Source organism: Falco rusticolus, chromosome 6 (assembly GCF_015220075.1).
Source record: "Falco rusticolus isolate bFalRus1 chromosome 6, bFalRus1.pri, whole genome shotgun sequence".
NCBI classification, from domain to species: Eukaryota; Metazoa; Chordata; class Aves; order Falconiformes; family Falconidae; genus Falco; species Falco rusticolus.
In genome coordinates this window covers 11472464-11488261 of record NC_051192.1, presented here as the reverse complement: position 1 = coordinate 11488261, position 15798 = coordinate 11472464, and the positions used below count along the sequence as shown (strand labels likewise).

The 15798-nt window shown below is 40.1% G+C and overlaps 1 protein-coding gene across 4 annotated transcripts in view; it reads right to left on the bottom strand.

The window, feature by feature from the left end:
* COG2 (component of oligomeric golgi complex 2) overlaps positions 1–14504 on the bottom strand; it is a 32131-nt gene extending 17627 nt beyond the window's left edge. Inside the window, exons 1-9 of one of the 4 annotated variants that reach the window (XM_037393152.1) lie at positions 14352–14504; positions 13330–13491; positions 12463–12528; positions 11455–11535; positions 10754–10857; positions 9349–9457; positions 7467–7646; positions 4282–4406; positions 2856–2982 (exon numbers count right to left, since the gene is read on the bottom strand). In XM_037393152.1, the coding sequence (XP_037249049.1) occupies positions 2856–2982; positions 4282–4406; positions 7467–7646; positions 9349–9457; positions 10754–10857; positions 11455–11535; positions 12463–12528; positions 13330–13491; positions 14352–14423 (1026 nt within the window). In that variant the 5' untranslated portion in view covers positions 14424–14504. Of the gene's footprint in view, positions 1–2855; positions 2983–4281; positions 4407–7466; positions 7647–9348; positions 9458–10753; positions 10860–11454; positions 11536–12462; positions 12529–13329; positions 13492–13838; positions 13945–14351 lie in introns of those variants that run through there. The other 3 variants (XM_037393148.1, XM_037393149.1, XM_037393150.1) reach the window with 3 other exon arrangements.
* Positions 14505–15798: the final 1294 nt, after the last annotated feature.

Here is a 15798-nt window from a genome sequence, read left to right as displayed (position 1 = left end):
TGCTTCTGACTTCATTGAAATAAGAGCAGCAGCAGGGGTGCAGCAGGAAGGCTTTTACCACAATCCAGAGCACTATGTGAGTGATGTGATTTTGCCTCTTACAAAGCAGTAAAACATTCACAGGAGAAGCCCCTGAGTTGCTGCTTACAGGTTCTGCTCTCAGAAACTCTCCTGCAACCACAGGACACGCACTGACATGGGTATGCTTTTGTGTTGTGTATCTCAGTAAGTATACCTTTAACAGAAAGTTACGAAATTACAGCATATTTTTCTTGTGACATGGCAGTTTCAGTGCGTCAAGATAGTATTCTGGAAATTGCACACAAAAGCTTTTAGGTAACTACCTTTCTCCCAGCGTGGCTGTATTTATAACACAATGGAACTGTAAAAGGTATGGGAGTTAAATCCAGAATGAATGACAGACTATTGCTCTTTCAGGCTTCCTTTCTTAGATAATAAAGCCAGCACTGTAAAAAGGCAAACAAGCTGTTAATGCCCAGCTACCTTAAGTATTATTTATATTATAAAAAGTGTTTGCTTTAGATCTCTGACAAGACCTATCACTTTCGAAACAGAAGACAACTCAAGAGACATCTAGTTATCAATAACATTACATCCAAGAGAGGGAACTAACTGCAAGATTGGTTCCCATTTCAGCTTCTAGGATTGGATTGTTGACTGCATAAAGCTATTTAAGAGAAGCTAAAGTGGGAAACAAAATGGAGGAATTTTCAAACAGAGGAATCTAAACTTAAACTCAAATGTTTAGGGATAAAAACAGTATTCTTTCCAAATACCTGTAAATCTTCAAACCTGACTCAGAAATAAGGGAATGACAAGCTGAAGCAATTTTTTTAAAAAAACCCTGCACAATAAAAAAAACATGTATGCTTAACCCTGCCAGTCTGGTTTTTACAGGATATATATATATAAAAAATTATTATTCCTCTCCTCTACTTGTAAAAGCCTCCTAACAAATAATACTGCATATTCAAACTTTTCAGCTTTAGAACTATACACACATACATACGCAAACAAACCTGAAAAAAAGACCTTTCTGCCTTTCTATCATCCTAGAAAACAGAGACAGAAGAGTACTGTCCGAAATCTGTGTTGTATTGCTTGCATTATCAACAGTGCAGAAACAATTTTAAAGAGGTTCCCCCCCACACCCCTTAATTCAGAACTATTAGTCTTTAGATAGACATAATAGCATTTTTACACTTGGCATTTCAACTTGTTATTGATTTTTGGATAAAATATTTTAATGATTTAGACTCTTGAGTCCCTTAAGCAGTCAAAAGCAGTCTGGAAAGTACTTCAGACTTACCACATGATTTACATGAAAGCCATGGGGTGTGTGTTGGGTTTTTAGTTGTGGGTTGTTGTTTTTTTTTAAATAAACAGCACTATCAGTGTTGGTCAATAACAACATACTGTAAGATTAACAGCCTTTTTAAAATAATTACTTTAAAACAGCAACAGCAAACCCAGCTCTTCAGAAGATAAAACAAATTTTGCTGTAAAAAAAAAAAAAAAAAAAAAAAAAAAGAGGACAAATGCCCAGCAAGGCTCACAAACTGCAGTATGCAGGGCATTAGATGAAAGCTTGAAGACTGAATTTTTACACAAACTAAGTATTCTCATCAGGCAGGGGGGACGCCCTTTAGCATCATTTGTATGGTATTACCACAGCTTTCTTCAACAGCTATTTCATTTGCTTCTTGAATAAATTGGCTCTGAATAAAGCCATTCCTGCAAACTTCACTGCCATGCCTGCCTGCCTTCAATATTCAACGTATCTGTATGAAAGAGACCTGAAACTCCAAGAAAAATAGAAGTATTTAGGTAAAAGCAGTTTTGCATGTACACAGGAAGAATCTTTTTCAGTATAAACCTCTACCAGCCATCTAACATTTCCCTAAATTGTGTCCTGATCTGCCTATTAAGCCTTCCTTCAGACAATTTATCACCGCCTGCCACCTCCATCTTGAAAATAAAAGGTTTCAGACTAATCATAAGTCAAGCTGCAAGGGCAAAAAAAAATCCAAATATCTCAGCAATCACTGCTACACAGAGACAGGACATGAAGAAAAGCAAAAAACTCACATTTCCTACTTGTGACATACTAATAAAGTAACTGCCAGAGCCACTCTTCATACTAGACCAAATATAAATTTAATAAAAGATCATCTTTTAGAGGCAGAGCAGCACTGCCAATGATGAAAATACAAGTGACAAGTACTTTAAAATCATTTTATAATATAATCTTTCTTCACGATTGGTTGTGATACCAGAGAAAATACTACTTCTGTTATAAACCTCATCACACTGCCTCCAAGTATTTTTGTTTTATTTAGTTGACTTGTGTTTCTAATCACAACAGAATCTGCAGTACTGAAATACAGGAAAAGCTACAACAAGCAAAACGAATCATTTTTTCAACTTTCCCATAGTACAGAACAAGTTGTAACCCAGGTATTTAACTAATGTAACAGCCCTTGCTATACAGAAGTCCTGTTCTTGGGTGAACACTGTAGTCATCCACTCCCACCTTCACTTACATTGCAATTCTACAACTAAGAAAGAACATCTACTCCTAAAGCAAATATTAAGGCCAAATTCACATGACCAAATGGCTTCCAGTAACTTCTGTCTATGAACTTTCCTGACAAACTTGAGAGGAGAATTAATTCTTATGAAAATTAAACCAAATTATTTGAGATAACCTCCTCTTCTGAGCCAATCAACATGAATTTACACAAAAGCAGCAGAGGAAAAAAAGATAGAGAATATGACTCATTCAATTCTTGCACGTTAAAGGAATCGCAAATGGAAAAATTAAAATTAATTACCTCGTGAAACACATCTGGGTTTCCAGGGTTAAACAGTGATGGCAATTTCTCTTCTAAACCACGTACTATTTCTGGCCACACTGAATTCACTAAGAAATCATATCCAGGAACAATATCTGCTTTTTCACTGAAATAAAATTGCAGTTATTCCATGGTTATATTTACCATTAGGCCTCTATTTGGAGGTAGGGATAACTCAGAAGACATGCACTGCACTAGACGAAATGTAATTAAGTTTTTTTTACTAGGTATGCTGATTCCCTTAAATTGTTCTTCCTTTGAGGTTTCTTATCTGATCCTATCGTCTCAACAAATGCAAGGTATTTTTTATAACTCAAAGTGTTTTAAAATTTTTTTCTTACGTATTTTACAAGTGTTGTAGAAAATGAGTACATTTCAGCTGAGAACTCCTATTCTTACTTGTATATTTCATGTTTTAACAGCTCCAAACTTCAAAGAAGTACCAAGTAGGAGTAATGCGACTAATGCAATGGAAAGAAGCAGAACTTTTTCGTAATTGTTCCAAGCTGTATTCATACATGATACTGTGCTTCGAAGCAAAAGATTAAAAGCTATCTTGATTATGAAAATTTATAAATTGAGAGCAGAAGAGATAAAAGCATTTAATTCCGGTTCAGTACACCACAGTACAAAATAGCAACATTCCATTATTAAGAAGAAAGATTAAAATTTGCTGAGGGATTAAAAGAATTGAAATGTTAGTAAAACTTAGGAGTCATAAAAAGCTCAGCAATGGATGACTAATTAGAAAAGTAGTTCTGCAGTCCCTGGGGGCTACATCCATAGTTCTTCTAATTACAGCAGTCTACTATATTAACCAGCCTGCAAACAGATGAATAAATGGATACAATTCAGTAGACCTGAATTATTTAAACTTCAAACCAGGCAATTTAATTGCATAAGGAATTAAGCACTTTTGAAGACAACAGTGGAAGCACAAATCAATTAAACCTGTAGTTCTAGTACACCCAATAAACCAGTGAAACCTCTAGGGATCATCCCCACTTTTCTGATGTGCAGTAACGACCCAAAAACTTTTGAACTTAGTTTTTTTAACAGCTTTATTACACCTCTCTCCTTGGATGAAGTGTACTATCATATTAAATGGATTAAATAAAACAAGGTATCTGACAAACTGTATCATGAACAGTACTCAATTCTACTACTGAAATACAGGATTCTCTTTCCCTCCTCTGAAGGTCTGGGCCACAGCACCAAAGAAGTTTTTCCACTGTTTTGTTTTGAAAAAACACAGGCATGAGAGAGAAATCAAATTTGCCTATGAATCTTCAGGAAAGGCCAGATAAGTCATTTGAGCATGGAATCTAATTATGCAAAGCATTTCAAAAGTATATCATACTTGCTGTTATTTTAGTATGACTGAAAGAAATCCCAAGATATTTACCTTGAAATAGCTCCACCTGTTACTTCACGCAAGAGACGGCAATGATGAGGAACAAACTCCAATAGTTTATTATACATAGCCTGAAGGCCATTAGGGTGAGACTGAACATACTGTTCCACAATCACCTGCCAGAAAGAGGACAATGTTAAATGTCAGAAAAGTGAATATAAACCACTGTAATGCAAGACTTACAGTCTACTCAAAACTGCTAACACTACAACCCCAAATGCCGGTGTAATGCAAAAAAGTAATAAACTGACTATAACTTCCAAGTATAGCTTGACAGCATGAATTATTACTTCCTTTAATGCAACACTCTAACTGGCAAGACTGGCCCAAAGAATGGGAATGCGCCCCTTGCTTTTAAATGTTAGCCACTGTGCCCAGCTCCCCACCCACTGCACACATCACTGCCACCAGAAGCAGTCCATGAAGTTGAAGAGGTGAGTGGCAAAAGCTAATCACACCTCAGAATAAAGTAAAAAAATTCTTCTAAATATAGTTGGTCCAATCCCAAATGCAGGTAAGCCAATAGCCAAGAATCTTCTGTGACAATGCTAAGCTCCTAACACACCTAGCAAAGCAGTTTGTCCAGACAGTACTTCACATCCAGTGAAAAGGGATAATCTCTGCCATAAAGAGAAGGCAGACAGCAGCTGGACAATACAGGAAAAGAACAATAGCTTGTATTTATTTGGTATTCTTCCATCTGTCTAAACACTTTTGCCTCTCGTGACACAAACAAGCAAAACGGTGCAGAGGTTGGGAAAGAACAGACACTGAGAAAACCAAGAGGGGAAGATGATCTGTCCCCCACAGCAGCAGTTGCTACAGCATTAGCAAACACTTAAATGAAGCTTGTCCTTAAGGGGAGAGGGCACCACTGTTCGACTTCCTCTCCCATTCAGAAGTCAGGAGCTCTCTTTGCTTTGTACATCTGTATGCATACAAAGTAAAACCAGAATAATTTCAAATGTTTCCTTCCCAACAGCAGAAGAGAAACAGCCTACTGACAATGACATACAGCTCAGGTGCCACCAGAAATACTATTCCTTGCCAGGAAAGGGAAGGGTAGTAATTCCATCTTTTGGCTGCTGAAGACATTTCTGAGTGAAAAAAAGGTAATTTCTTCTCCCTATCTTGATATAGAACAACTCCTTCAGCAAAAGTTATGCAGATTAACTCTTCACTTGCCTTGACTGGGAACACTGAGGCAAATGATCACTAAATGAAAAAAGGAAGGGAATACCTTAAAATCACTTCTGCATTTATATTCAGAAAGGCACATCAGTGTAAGAAAAAGCAACTGTATTATTGCCTACAGACACATGTTCAGTACTTTTAGAAACAACAGTGACATTGCTTTTATGGGTGTTAATAAAAATGTTAATTCTATACTTCAAGCAGTCTAATTGTTTTGTAAAATACTAGTAGAGAATTAACTGTTTTAAACATCCCGAAAGCAGAAAAAGAGTACCCCACATCATAATATGACTCTCACGGTTTACTGAGCAGACAATGTTATTAAATACCTCAATTGAAAGAGAAATGACCACAAAAAAATCTTGAAAGCAAAGGCAAGATGTATCAATAGCATAACTGGGGACCCAAAACCACTAACAACATGTTTGTATTACAAAGGCAGTGATGAGGGGAAGATCTATTCTGCTTTCTATTAACATGTCCAAATTCAAGCAAGCGTATATTTGCAGTCACCAAGGCAGCTCTGGTACTTTACAGTTTTTCCTCCCCACAGGAGCAGGAAAATGAATACTGCTGAAAGATTCATAACGCTAGTTTTAGAACAACTACTTTATAGCCCTGGCGCTGGCCCAGCCTAACTTCTTTAAGGACAGTGAATTTAATGCATTTATGAAGTACTCTGACAATCTAGTGAAAGCCAGGGAAACTTCCTGCAACAGGGCAGTCAGTTTGTACTAGTAATTATATTGTAAAAGGGCACCAGTTCAGATCTCAGTATGGAACAAATATCCTCTGAAATGACAGGGAACAGTTACCTGACCTGGACATAATTCCCAACACACTGATGAAAAGGGTGAAAAGCAGTCCTGGTATTACAGCGACATCACTTCAGCAACCTCCGCTAATAACATAACCAACCTGTTTTTGTCAGGTCATTTCAAACACAGCAGACTATCAAATATCTTAAAATAAATTTTTAGGATTTTTACTTGAGCTACCATAATACCATCGTAGGCCCTTAAAAATTATTTTAGTTGCAACCACAGGTCTGCTGACATACAAGAAAAACTGAGCACAACTGACTGACTTGCTGACCGTTACATTATTGTGGCAGGTTACTGTCTGAGGGGTTTTTTGTTGTGTTTTTTTTGTTTTTTGGGGTGTTTTTTTTTAGGAATTACATTATCATCAATCACAACAAAAAGAAAAAACATATTGTAGACTAGTCACCAACTGTTCAGGCCAGAAGCAGCAGTAAGAACAAACAGTGCTACAAGAGGGTGAGAAACAAGTTGCACAGTCGTAAGAATTAGCAGAAAGTCCCTTAATTTCAGAGAATTCAACCAGTACTTTGTGATTGGTCCATCTTGGCAAACTGATGGCCTAGTAAAATCAGTTTCTCACTTAGGAAATTGGCCATCTGACATATTTTTCCCACCAGACAACAGTAAATGCTTTTCAAACACACACTTGTTCCTGCTCTTGCTAATGTCCTGGTACATTAGCACATACTGCTGGGAACTGCAGAAACTGCTTCTTCATACAACGCGAAGAAAAGGATGTTACACTGAGAACTATTTTTGCTGCATTTGCCTGCTACTGAGCGAGCCACAGAGAAATGCAAAGCCTAGATCTGATCCAGTTCCCACAGACGCACCCTGGTCCAGAATAAATTGGATTTTACTCCAGTCATATGCTTGGTTTAAGGTTTGTTTTTTGGATTCTTCACTCCAAGAAAAATGTAGACAAGAGAAAGAATTCCAACTGGATAGAACCTGAATGATAACAGGCAGATAGAGAATTCCTCCACCCTTTTTTCTGAAACAGCAACAATAAATTAACTGACATTACATCGGGTCTCAGTTCTCCTGCTCTCTCCACAAAGGCATTTTGAAGCTGCTAATGAAAGCTGGAGGTCAACAGGAAAAATAAGCATGTTTGCAAAGCACCTTGTGTTCTTCGGATTCGTGATTTTCTCTTACCTCATCTATATAAGGTTTTACAAGCACTTGACCAACTAATGCCTCTGCGTCTCGTGTTTTGTCAATTGTTGCATAAGTGCGAAGACAGTGACGTATTATGTCAACATTTGAAGTCTGAAGGCCTTCCAAGAGCAGCCCTTCCAGAGACTGCTGCAACATAGCTGTTATTCCAGCTATACGCTATGAAGAGAAACAAAATACAGCAATAAAAAAAACAAAGCCTTGTCATCATTGCTGAAGTAAATTCTTCCAAAACTACTTAACTTTCCATTTTCATTTGAAAGCTGCACAAGTTTTGATAACTGTCAGCAATAAATGAACATTAACACAAGCTTAATGGGTTACTGATACTATTTAAACGTAGTATTTATTACAGTAAGCTCAAAAGGCAATTACTTTATATGTTGTAAGTTACGCAGTAACATCTAAGGTCCTTTTTATCCTGAAGAAATAGGTCAATTGTTCCTTGTTCAACTGATCCATTATGTGTGATAATACACAAAAGCTTTACAGTAAGTCACCAGGGATAACAACCATGGCATTTATCCCTCACTGTCAAAAACTAAAACACAGTGTGTTCCCAGCACTACTTGTCAAATCAATGCAAACCGAAGACATTGAGTGACACTGGCAGGGGTGGGGGGTGGGAAGAGACATGTCATTAGATTCCTTCTGGCTTCTGCTAAACAGCTGCTTCAGTCAACATATATTCTCTCTTTTGCTAACCATTTTTCCTGATCTCCTGCTACATCTCTTCTACCAGATCCAACTCGCTGCTGCACTACCTGCAGATATACTACTGGGCCAAGATGGCCCCTTACAACCCTGTATTTGAAGTAAGTTCAGCAACACACATTAATGTAAACAATAGCTGAACTACGAATTTAACCCATCAAATTTCTTCTCTGCCCTTTTGCATGCCATACTGTGTTCACCCATCCTAAAACAATTCCACGGAATTTGTTCCGAACATGTAAAGTCGGTAACTCAACTGCTGACCAGTCGTGAAATCTATGACCTCGTGAACCTTAGCAACAACAGTTACAGGACAGAAATCCTGGCAAGCATCATTAAGGAAGCCACATAACAAAGTAACAAAGGCTCTCTCACCAGGAATACTACTCCGCTGCTCACGCTTCCTTCTGTTATTATCCCTGTTCAATAACACAGTGGCCAGAAGAGTCTTGTAATCTGTCCATGAATCAACATGGTACCACAGAAGACTTGAGCTGAAACGTGTTTATATGGCTAACAGCCATCAAGGATGACAGCTCCATGCTATCTAGCTTAAAGCACTGCCCTGCCTCCATGTTCATAATATCTACCTTTAAGCACCAGTTTTCATTTGTTCCCTCTTTCCAATGAATGAAGAAAAAACCCACCAAAACATCAAGTAATCTTTTACAGTAAATAGTCATTAGAAACAGGATATTAGGGAGATTAGTATACCAGCCTGAACAGTCAGTTAGGCAACAAATTTCACCAAAAGACAAACTCCAATATATTCCAGTCAGCCACTCTATGTGCACATTCCATTTATATTCTGCTCTGTATGCTGCAGCTAACAAAACCAACATACATGTCTAGAACTAGGCCTCAATATCAGTAATCCCGACAAACTGCAAGATACACTGGGCTAATAGTGTCTTGTCATATTTCCTACTCTTATTCTAAGTAATTTATCCTAAAGAAGTTAGCAAACAAAGCATAAAACCTCAGAAGAAACAATACTTCCAGTCAACTGATAAAAATGACCTCCTGAAACCCGTTTTCCTCCCTAAGTTAATTCAATAGAACTCTTTCAAAACAGGCATTTGTCTTCCAAATACATTGGTTTTGCTTAACCTTACAAATGTTAAGCTGGCTGTCATGCAATACTTACTGGTCTCACTTTGTCCAAAAGGGGCATTCCTTTGCTTTGTACTGCATGAAATTGTAGTTGATTAAATTCTGTGGCAATTCTCTCTAAAACCTGTCCAGTTAAAAGTGGGCTAGAAGGGAGAAAACACAAAACGTGAATACACAGATCCTCTCAAATCAACTCACTTTCCTCTGCAGCAGATAATGTCCTCCCCCAATTTTTGTGGTTTAAGTACTTTAAATTCTGATAGGTACTACTACATTTACTGCAATCACGTAATAATAATTAGGAACAGACTACATGATTAGAGTTGTTTTGGAGCTGCTAAGGTATGAAGTGGGTGAAGCAGCAGCTGAGAGGAACATAAGATCTTGCCTCAGCAATACGAAGCACTGTTTTCTATATGGCAGTGCTGTTTATTGTCACATAAAAAGTCAGCCTTACAGAGCTCAAAAACTGCAGTAAGTGCTCTTCACCATCCAGATTTGTTTCTTATTTCCCCTTTCTATCATGTGGTAAAACTAACGACACCTACCTCTAGAGAAACAGTCTTACCCTCCTCAGGTCTACAGAGTCCTGATAACTAGCCAAATTTTCAGCCACTCAAGTACAATCTTGCTTCCAATCATAATTCTGCAAAGTGTCTCACCCTGACTGAAAGCATCTGCATATGCTTTGTGCCTCTAGGTATCAACCTATTCTTCTGTCTACCTTCCCTCGCTATCATGTGAACTAGTGCACTAAACTGAACGGCAGTTTCATGTTCAAACAGGTTCACAAAATTGTCTTTTCCTCGTACTTGCACCCCAGTCAACTATTTCAAGCACATGGCTGGTGCATCAGTTCCAGAACTGGTTGAAAGACATCTTCCATTCCTCAGCCAAGGCTGAGGGAGAGGACACTTTCCATGAAGTTGTTAAAAAGCAAGACTTGGGAGTCTGACTTGAATTTGTCACAAACCTTCCTTGTACCAGAAGTATTACATGTGTGGCTTGCCTGCCTTAGACTACTCTTGCAGCAGTCCCTTCAGTGATATGTAAGCAGGGAAAACAAGAAAAGCTGTTTCCCATTTTAATTCCAAAGGATATTGGAATAAACTGTAATGCAGAAAGTATTTCAGACACGACAGGATTAGTGACTTCCAAGAAAAAAAACCAAAAAACGAACTATTGCATTCAAACTTCAAAAAGCATGCTTACTGGAAGCACTACAAGTAATACGGAACTTTGGAGGGTGAGTCACATGCCCTGTGAATGACCACTTTGCAGAAGACTAACACTGAGAAAATACTAAAGTAACAGTCACTTATTCCATCAGTTACATTTCTAAAGATATATCCTAATGCTTGTAAATTCATCTACAACATACTATGAAATTAAGTTAGTCCCACCAGTTATAAAAAAACCTGAACATTACATATTTTTACCTGTTTCCCTCTAATGAGGACAATTCTTTAGTGCCTTGGGAATGTAGAATCTTCTCAATTTTCTCAACAGACTGAATAACATGAATAAGTCTCAGAACACACATCTGTAATTAAAGAAAGATTTTTCATCTCTGACCCCAATCCCAATTTACATTATTTAATGACCCTGAAGATATTTTGGATTTTTTTTAGGTCTGGTTTTTTTTTTTACAGGTGTAAGTTTTCTCCCTTCGTCTTAATTCTTGAATCATGTCTTAGTTGAAGTATTGCTCACATAAGTCCATAAAACTCCAGAAACATTTGTCATGAATGTAGAACCGCTATTATTTCCAATTTTTTTCAAAGTTAAGCACAAAGACAAATGTTACTCTGCGTGTCCCCTAAAAATTAAACTGCTGTATTTTAAATTACATTCATAATAACCAAATTGATGTATTACAAGCAGAAACAAGAGTAATTATAATTTAAAAAAGCCAACCAAATCAAACATGTATGTTTTTAGCAAACGAAGTAAAACAAAGATTTATGATCAACTAGACACTGTAAAAAATGAAGTCTGTCAACTAAAATGACAATAATTATTTTTAGAAGTGCAACATCTGCAGTGTGCACTTTAAAAATTTCATTTTCTCTGGGTTAATGGCACAAAAAAAAGCCATCCTAAGGAGGATCCTTTCAAGGTAATAATTTATCTGTTGTACCTTTTTTCTTCTAATATCTTCTTGTTTAGTCATCCGGTCATCTACTGCTTGAATTCCTTCACTGACACAAGACTTCAGACTCTGTGAGGGAGAAAGTCAGTATGTAAAGCTGGCTTCCCACTTAAGGTTTAAAAAAACCTTAACTCAAAAATCTAAACTTAAAACTGGAGACAGATTAATAAGAATACAGGACTAATAAAAGCTACAGTACATCAAGGGCCCTCTACACGAAAAAGCCAGAAATAAGACTAAATTACTGAAAGTATAACCTGCTCCTTAAGTACTGCCACCACAAGTAGTATTATTTCAACCAGAAGTGTTCTTTTAGTACCTTACAGAGAACAACTGCCTTTCACATAGAAACGGGCAATAAACCCAATACGATTTTATGTCTTGAAACTGCAGTTATAAATCAGATCTAAGTACCATTTTTCACATAATAAATATTTCTCTATGTTAACTGAGACTATTTTCTGTTTTAGACATCAAAGCTGTGATATTCTGAAGGCATGTTTATGTAGCAAACATCCCTCTGAACTGGCTGTCAGGATGATCAAAAATTGTCCTTTGACAATTACCACATCACTGTGGAAGTGCCAGAATAAGACACACCTTCAAGAGGGTGACCTTTTACAGTTAAACCACAGGACTGAGCAAAAAAAGCCCTTAATGGGACTGTGTGGCATCAGAGTTATTTACTATCATCTTTCAATTACTTAAATCCTAGAACAGTTTCTGTATTTCACCATAGACTTGTAAGAGTCCATTCATTTACCACACTTAAAGAATCTTTTATCTCTTGGTTGAAAGGCATGAGAGAAAATGTAAATTCACTGCTACTAAAACTGCTTGAAAACACAACGCCTCTCCTACTAACACTCTAAGTCATCAATTTTCAAAGAGAAGTTTATTCTAATAATTATTAATATGAGTAAAAGACATTCTGTACATCACATGAAAGTGAGCTGAAGTTTATCAAGCTGTGTATAATAATTGTTTTGAGCATACCATAACTTCTTCCCTTAACTGTCCCAAGGGTACTGAAAGCTGATTAAGAGCCTTGTCCATGCCAACCTAAAGAAATTACCATAAAAAAGTTTATGACTTTTTTGGTAAGTTCACAAGAGAATTACTGTCAAAGCCTATGGTTTTACAGATACTAAGAGAGAACAGAAAAGACACCTCCCTTTATAGCTTCCATTTTAAATGCAGTGCAAAAATACTCTACCTCAAATACAGGTATAAGGATATCCAACTGCTTGACATACAAAGCCAAAAATTAAAGAAAATTTCAACCTACAAAAATTTTTCTTCCCATAAAAACATTAAATCTCAGTCTTTGAAGCCGTATAATTGGAAGCTGGATGAACCGGAGTCAAAGAGCAGGAAACACAATGGACAAGACGTTGTAATGTGAAAAGTATCACAATTTTCAGTCATGTAGGTTGGTTTTTTGTTGTTTGGTGTGTTTTTTTAAGACACATAGTAAGCTTAAAGATTCCTAAAAGAATCCTTCAGAACAGCCTCATTTACCTCATTGCTGTGCTTTTAATCATTTTATTTCCTTCAATTTTAAAGCTACTGGCAATTTGAAAAAAAACCCTTTGCCTTGAGTCTAACTTTCTAATGAATTAAGTTTTTCAAGACAAAAAGCATACATCCAAAACATTTATTACAGGCCAACAGCAATTCTGTAGAGTAGCCAAGTTCTACAGGATTGGTCTTTCACTTTCTCTCATTGCAAGGTATCACAGTTTAAGATGTCTTAAATCTAACAATGCCAAAATAAAAGCCATATGCTTTTCATACGAAAAATAAAAATCCCACTAAAACACATTAAGTCTGAACTACACAGCACAATTTAATAACACTTACCAGATTTGTTGAGAGATTAACAAAATCTGCATAGTCCTTATTTATAAGTTCTACCATAGCAGTTTTAAGGAGTTTGTAGTAGAGCTCCAGATCCTCTCTGAGCTCTTCCAGCTGCACACGTTTCCTGCAGTCTGACACAAAGTGGTCAACATCAAAATCCGGCTGAAAATGAAACAGGAAAGAGAGAAGGATGTAAGTAAAATGTTCAAACCAGGAACACACCCCTCCCCACCCCCAAAATACAGTATTCCATATGCCAATGAGCTAACCAAACTAAAGCTCTGGCGGCAAAAAGACTACTTAACAGAGTAGTTTCCAATGTCCCAAAGTCTGGGGGTTTAATCTCTAAAGCACACAGTGCCAAGAGTCACAGACTAGCTCTCCAAAATCCAGAGTTGTGTATTCCTTTACACACTTTAAAAACAAAACAACAGAACCAAAAGCCGAAACACACTATTAAGAACTATTTTAAGCTCTCCAAGCAATAAGGCCCGAACGCTGGTTGTTACCAGCCTATCTGCAGCTTGGCTTCAAAGCACGCAAAGTATGCAGGAAGCATGGCTCGGGTCTGCCCTAGGAAGCGAGCTGCAGCACCCGGCCCGGGGCACAGACACTCGCATCACCGGCTGCAAAACTGCAGGCCCCCCGCCCCGCCTCCGGGCAGGCGTCCCCCTTCCCGGGCAGGCCTCCCCCCTTCCCGAGCAGGCCTCCCCCCGCTCCGCCGCTCAGGCTCCCTCTCAGTCCCGCCAGGCTTGGCCGCAGCCAGCTTGGGTACACCCGCAGGGGTGCGAGCCGCCTGGCTCTGGGAACGGCCCGCAGCCCCCTTCGGCGACACGCTCACCACTTCTCCGGGACGCTCAGCCCGCGCAAAAAGCCGTGACGGAGCTAAAAGATCCCGGCCAAGGACCCGGGCCCCTCTCACCCCTCAGGGAACCCGCCACCCCCGTCCTCAGGGGGGCCCTGGGGGCACCGCGGGCCCACAGCGCCTTTCGCAGCCCGCCTCCTCGGCGGCCCCCACCCACCTTCATGAACTCGTCCTTGTCAAAGCAAAGGTTCTCGGGGCCCCGCGGCAGGTTCATCTTCTTCGCCTCCATGGCCAGCCCCGGCCCGGCCCGGCAGGCCCAACGCGGCGGCAGCTACAGCGACGCCCCCTCCGCCAGCGCGGCACCGACGGGGCAGGCCGGGGCGTGCGCCAAGAGAGGCGCAGCGGCCGCCCGCCGCCGCGGCAGCGCCCCCTGGAGGGCTCCCAGCGGCCCTGCAGCCGGCAAGGGGCGGGGGGCGCGGCAGGGATCTCAAAATGGGGGGGCGGGAGGCGTATGTGTGAGGGCATGAGCCTGTGAAGCTGGCCTTCCCAGCCTCTTCGAAGGATGTTTTCTGATTTCTGTCGTTCTGTGCTGTCCGGGGAGTTGGGCTGTGCTGCTGGAGAGGGTGCTTGGTGCCCCTAAGCAGGTAAAACTGACCCAGTCATGTAAAATTGCAGGGGTCAGCTGCTAGTGCCCATGGCACAAGCTGTGGGGACCTAGGGCTGCAGAGGTGGGAAGGGGCTCTAGGCCACGGTATGGTTCTGTCCCCTAGCCCTGAGCGGGGTCACCCAGAGCCAGCGGCCCAGAGCCACATCCCTTCGAGGTTTGGGTATTGCCAGGGGTGGGGGGCCCTGCAGCCTCCTTAGGCAAGCTGTGCCACGGTCTGACTACTCCTAACAGCCAAAAAAAGCTTTTCCTTAGGTTTAAATTTATTGCAGCTTGTGCCCACCTGGACCTGAGTAACAGGAATCGAGTCAAAGCATAATTTACCTCCTCTGTCCTTCAGCTTTTCTGCAGACTTCTCCTAGGGTCTTGTTTCTTTCACATTTTTTTTGTTCAAGGTCACTTATGCCTTAGTGAAGACAAATATAGCTCTAGAAAGCCTCCCTGCTGTCACTTGTGTTTCTCTTTGCTGCCTCGGGATGGAAAATGGCAAATGATACTGTTCCTCACATGTATGTTTTATGGCTTTAATTTTGTTTCAGTGAGCTCAAACGAGGAGCGGGCCCAGCTCCTTCCCAAGCAGCTCTCAGAGTACATCTGCTGTAGCTCTGCCAGTTGCTCCATGGGCAAGGGTGGAGAAGGCGCCATGGGCCCGATGGATGTGGTTCAGTGGTACATTGGGCTGGAGATGCCCAGACCTCCCGGGCGGCCAGCGTTTTGGCAGGGCCAACACGTACATCCCTGCCTAACTCCGTCAGTGCTGCCACAGAGCCCAGCTGGCTTGTAACGGGCAAAGATTTATGCCAGTGAGTCCCAGCTGGCACTGAGTTCCTTAGGGTTTCCCTGAGTTATTAGAAGTATGAAGAGCCAAGCAGTTCAGTAATGAATGTGGTGGGCACATGCATCTGGTGGCTGGCTCCTTGGGTGCTAATTGCCCCTCTTTGCTTTCACCCTGTTCCTTTGGAAAGCTCTTTGAGACTGATACCCTCTCGATATCTCAATT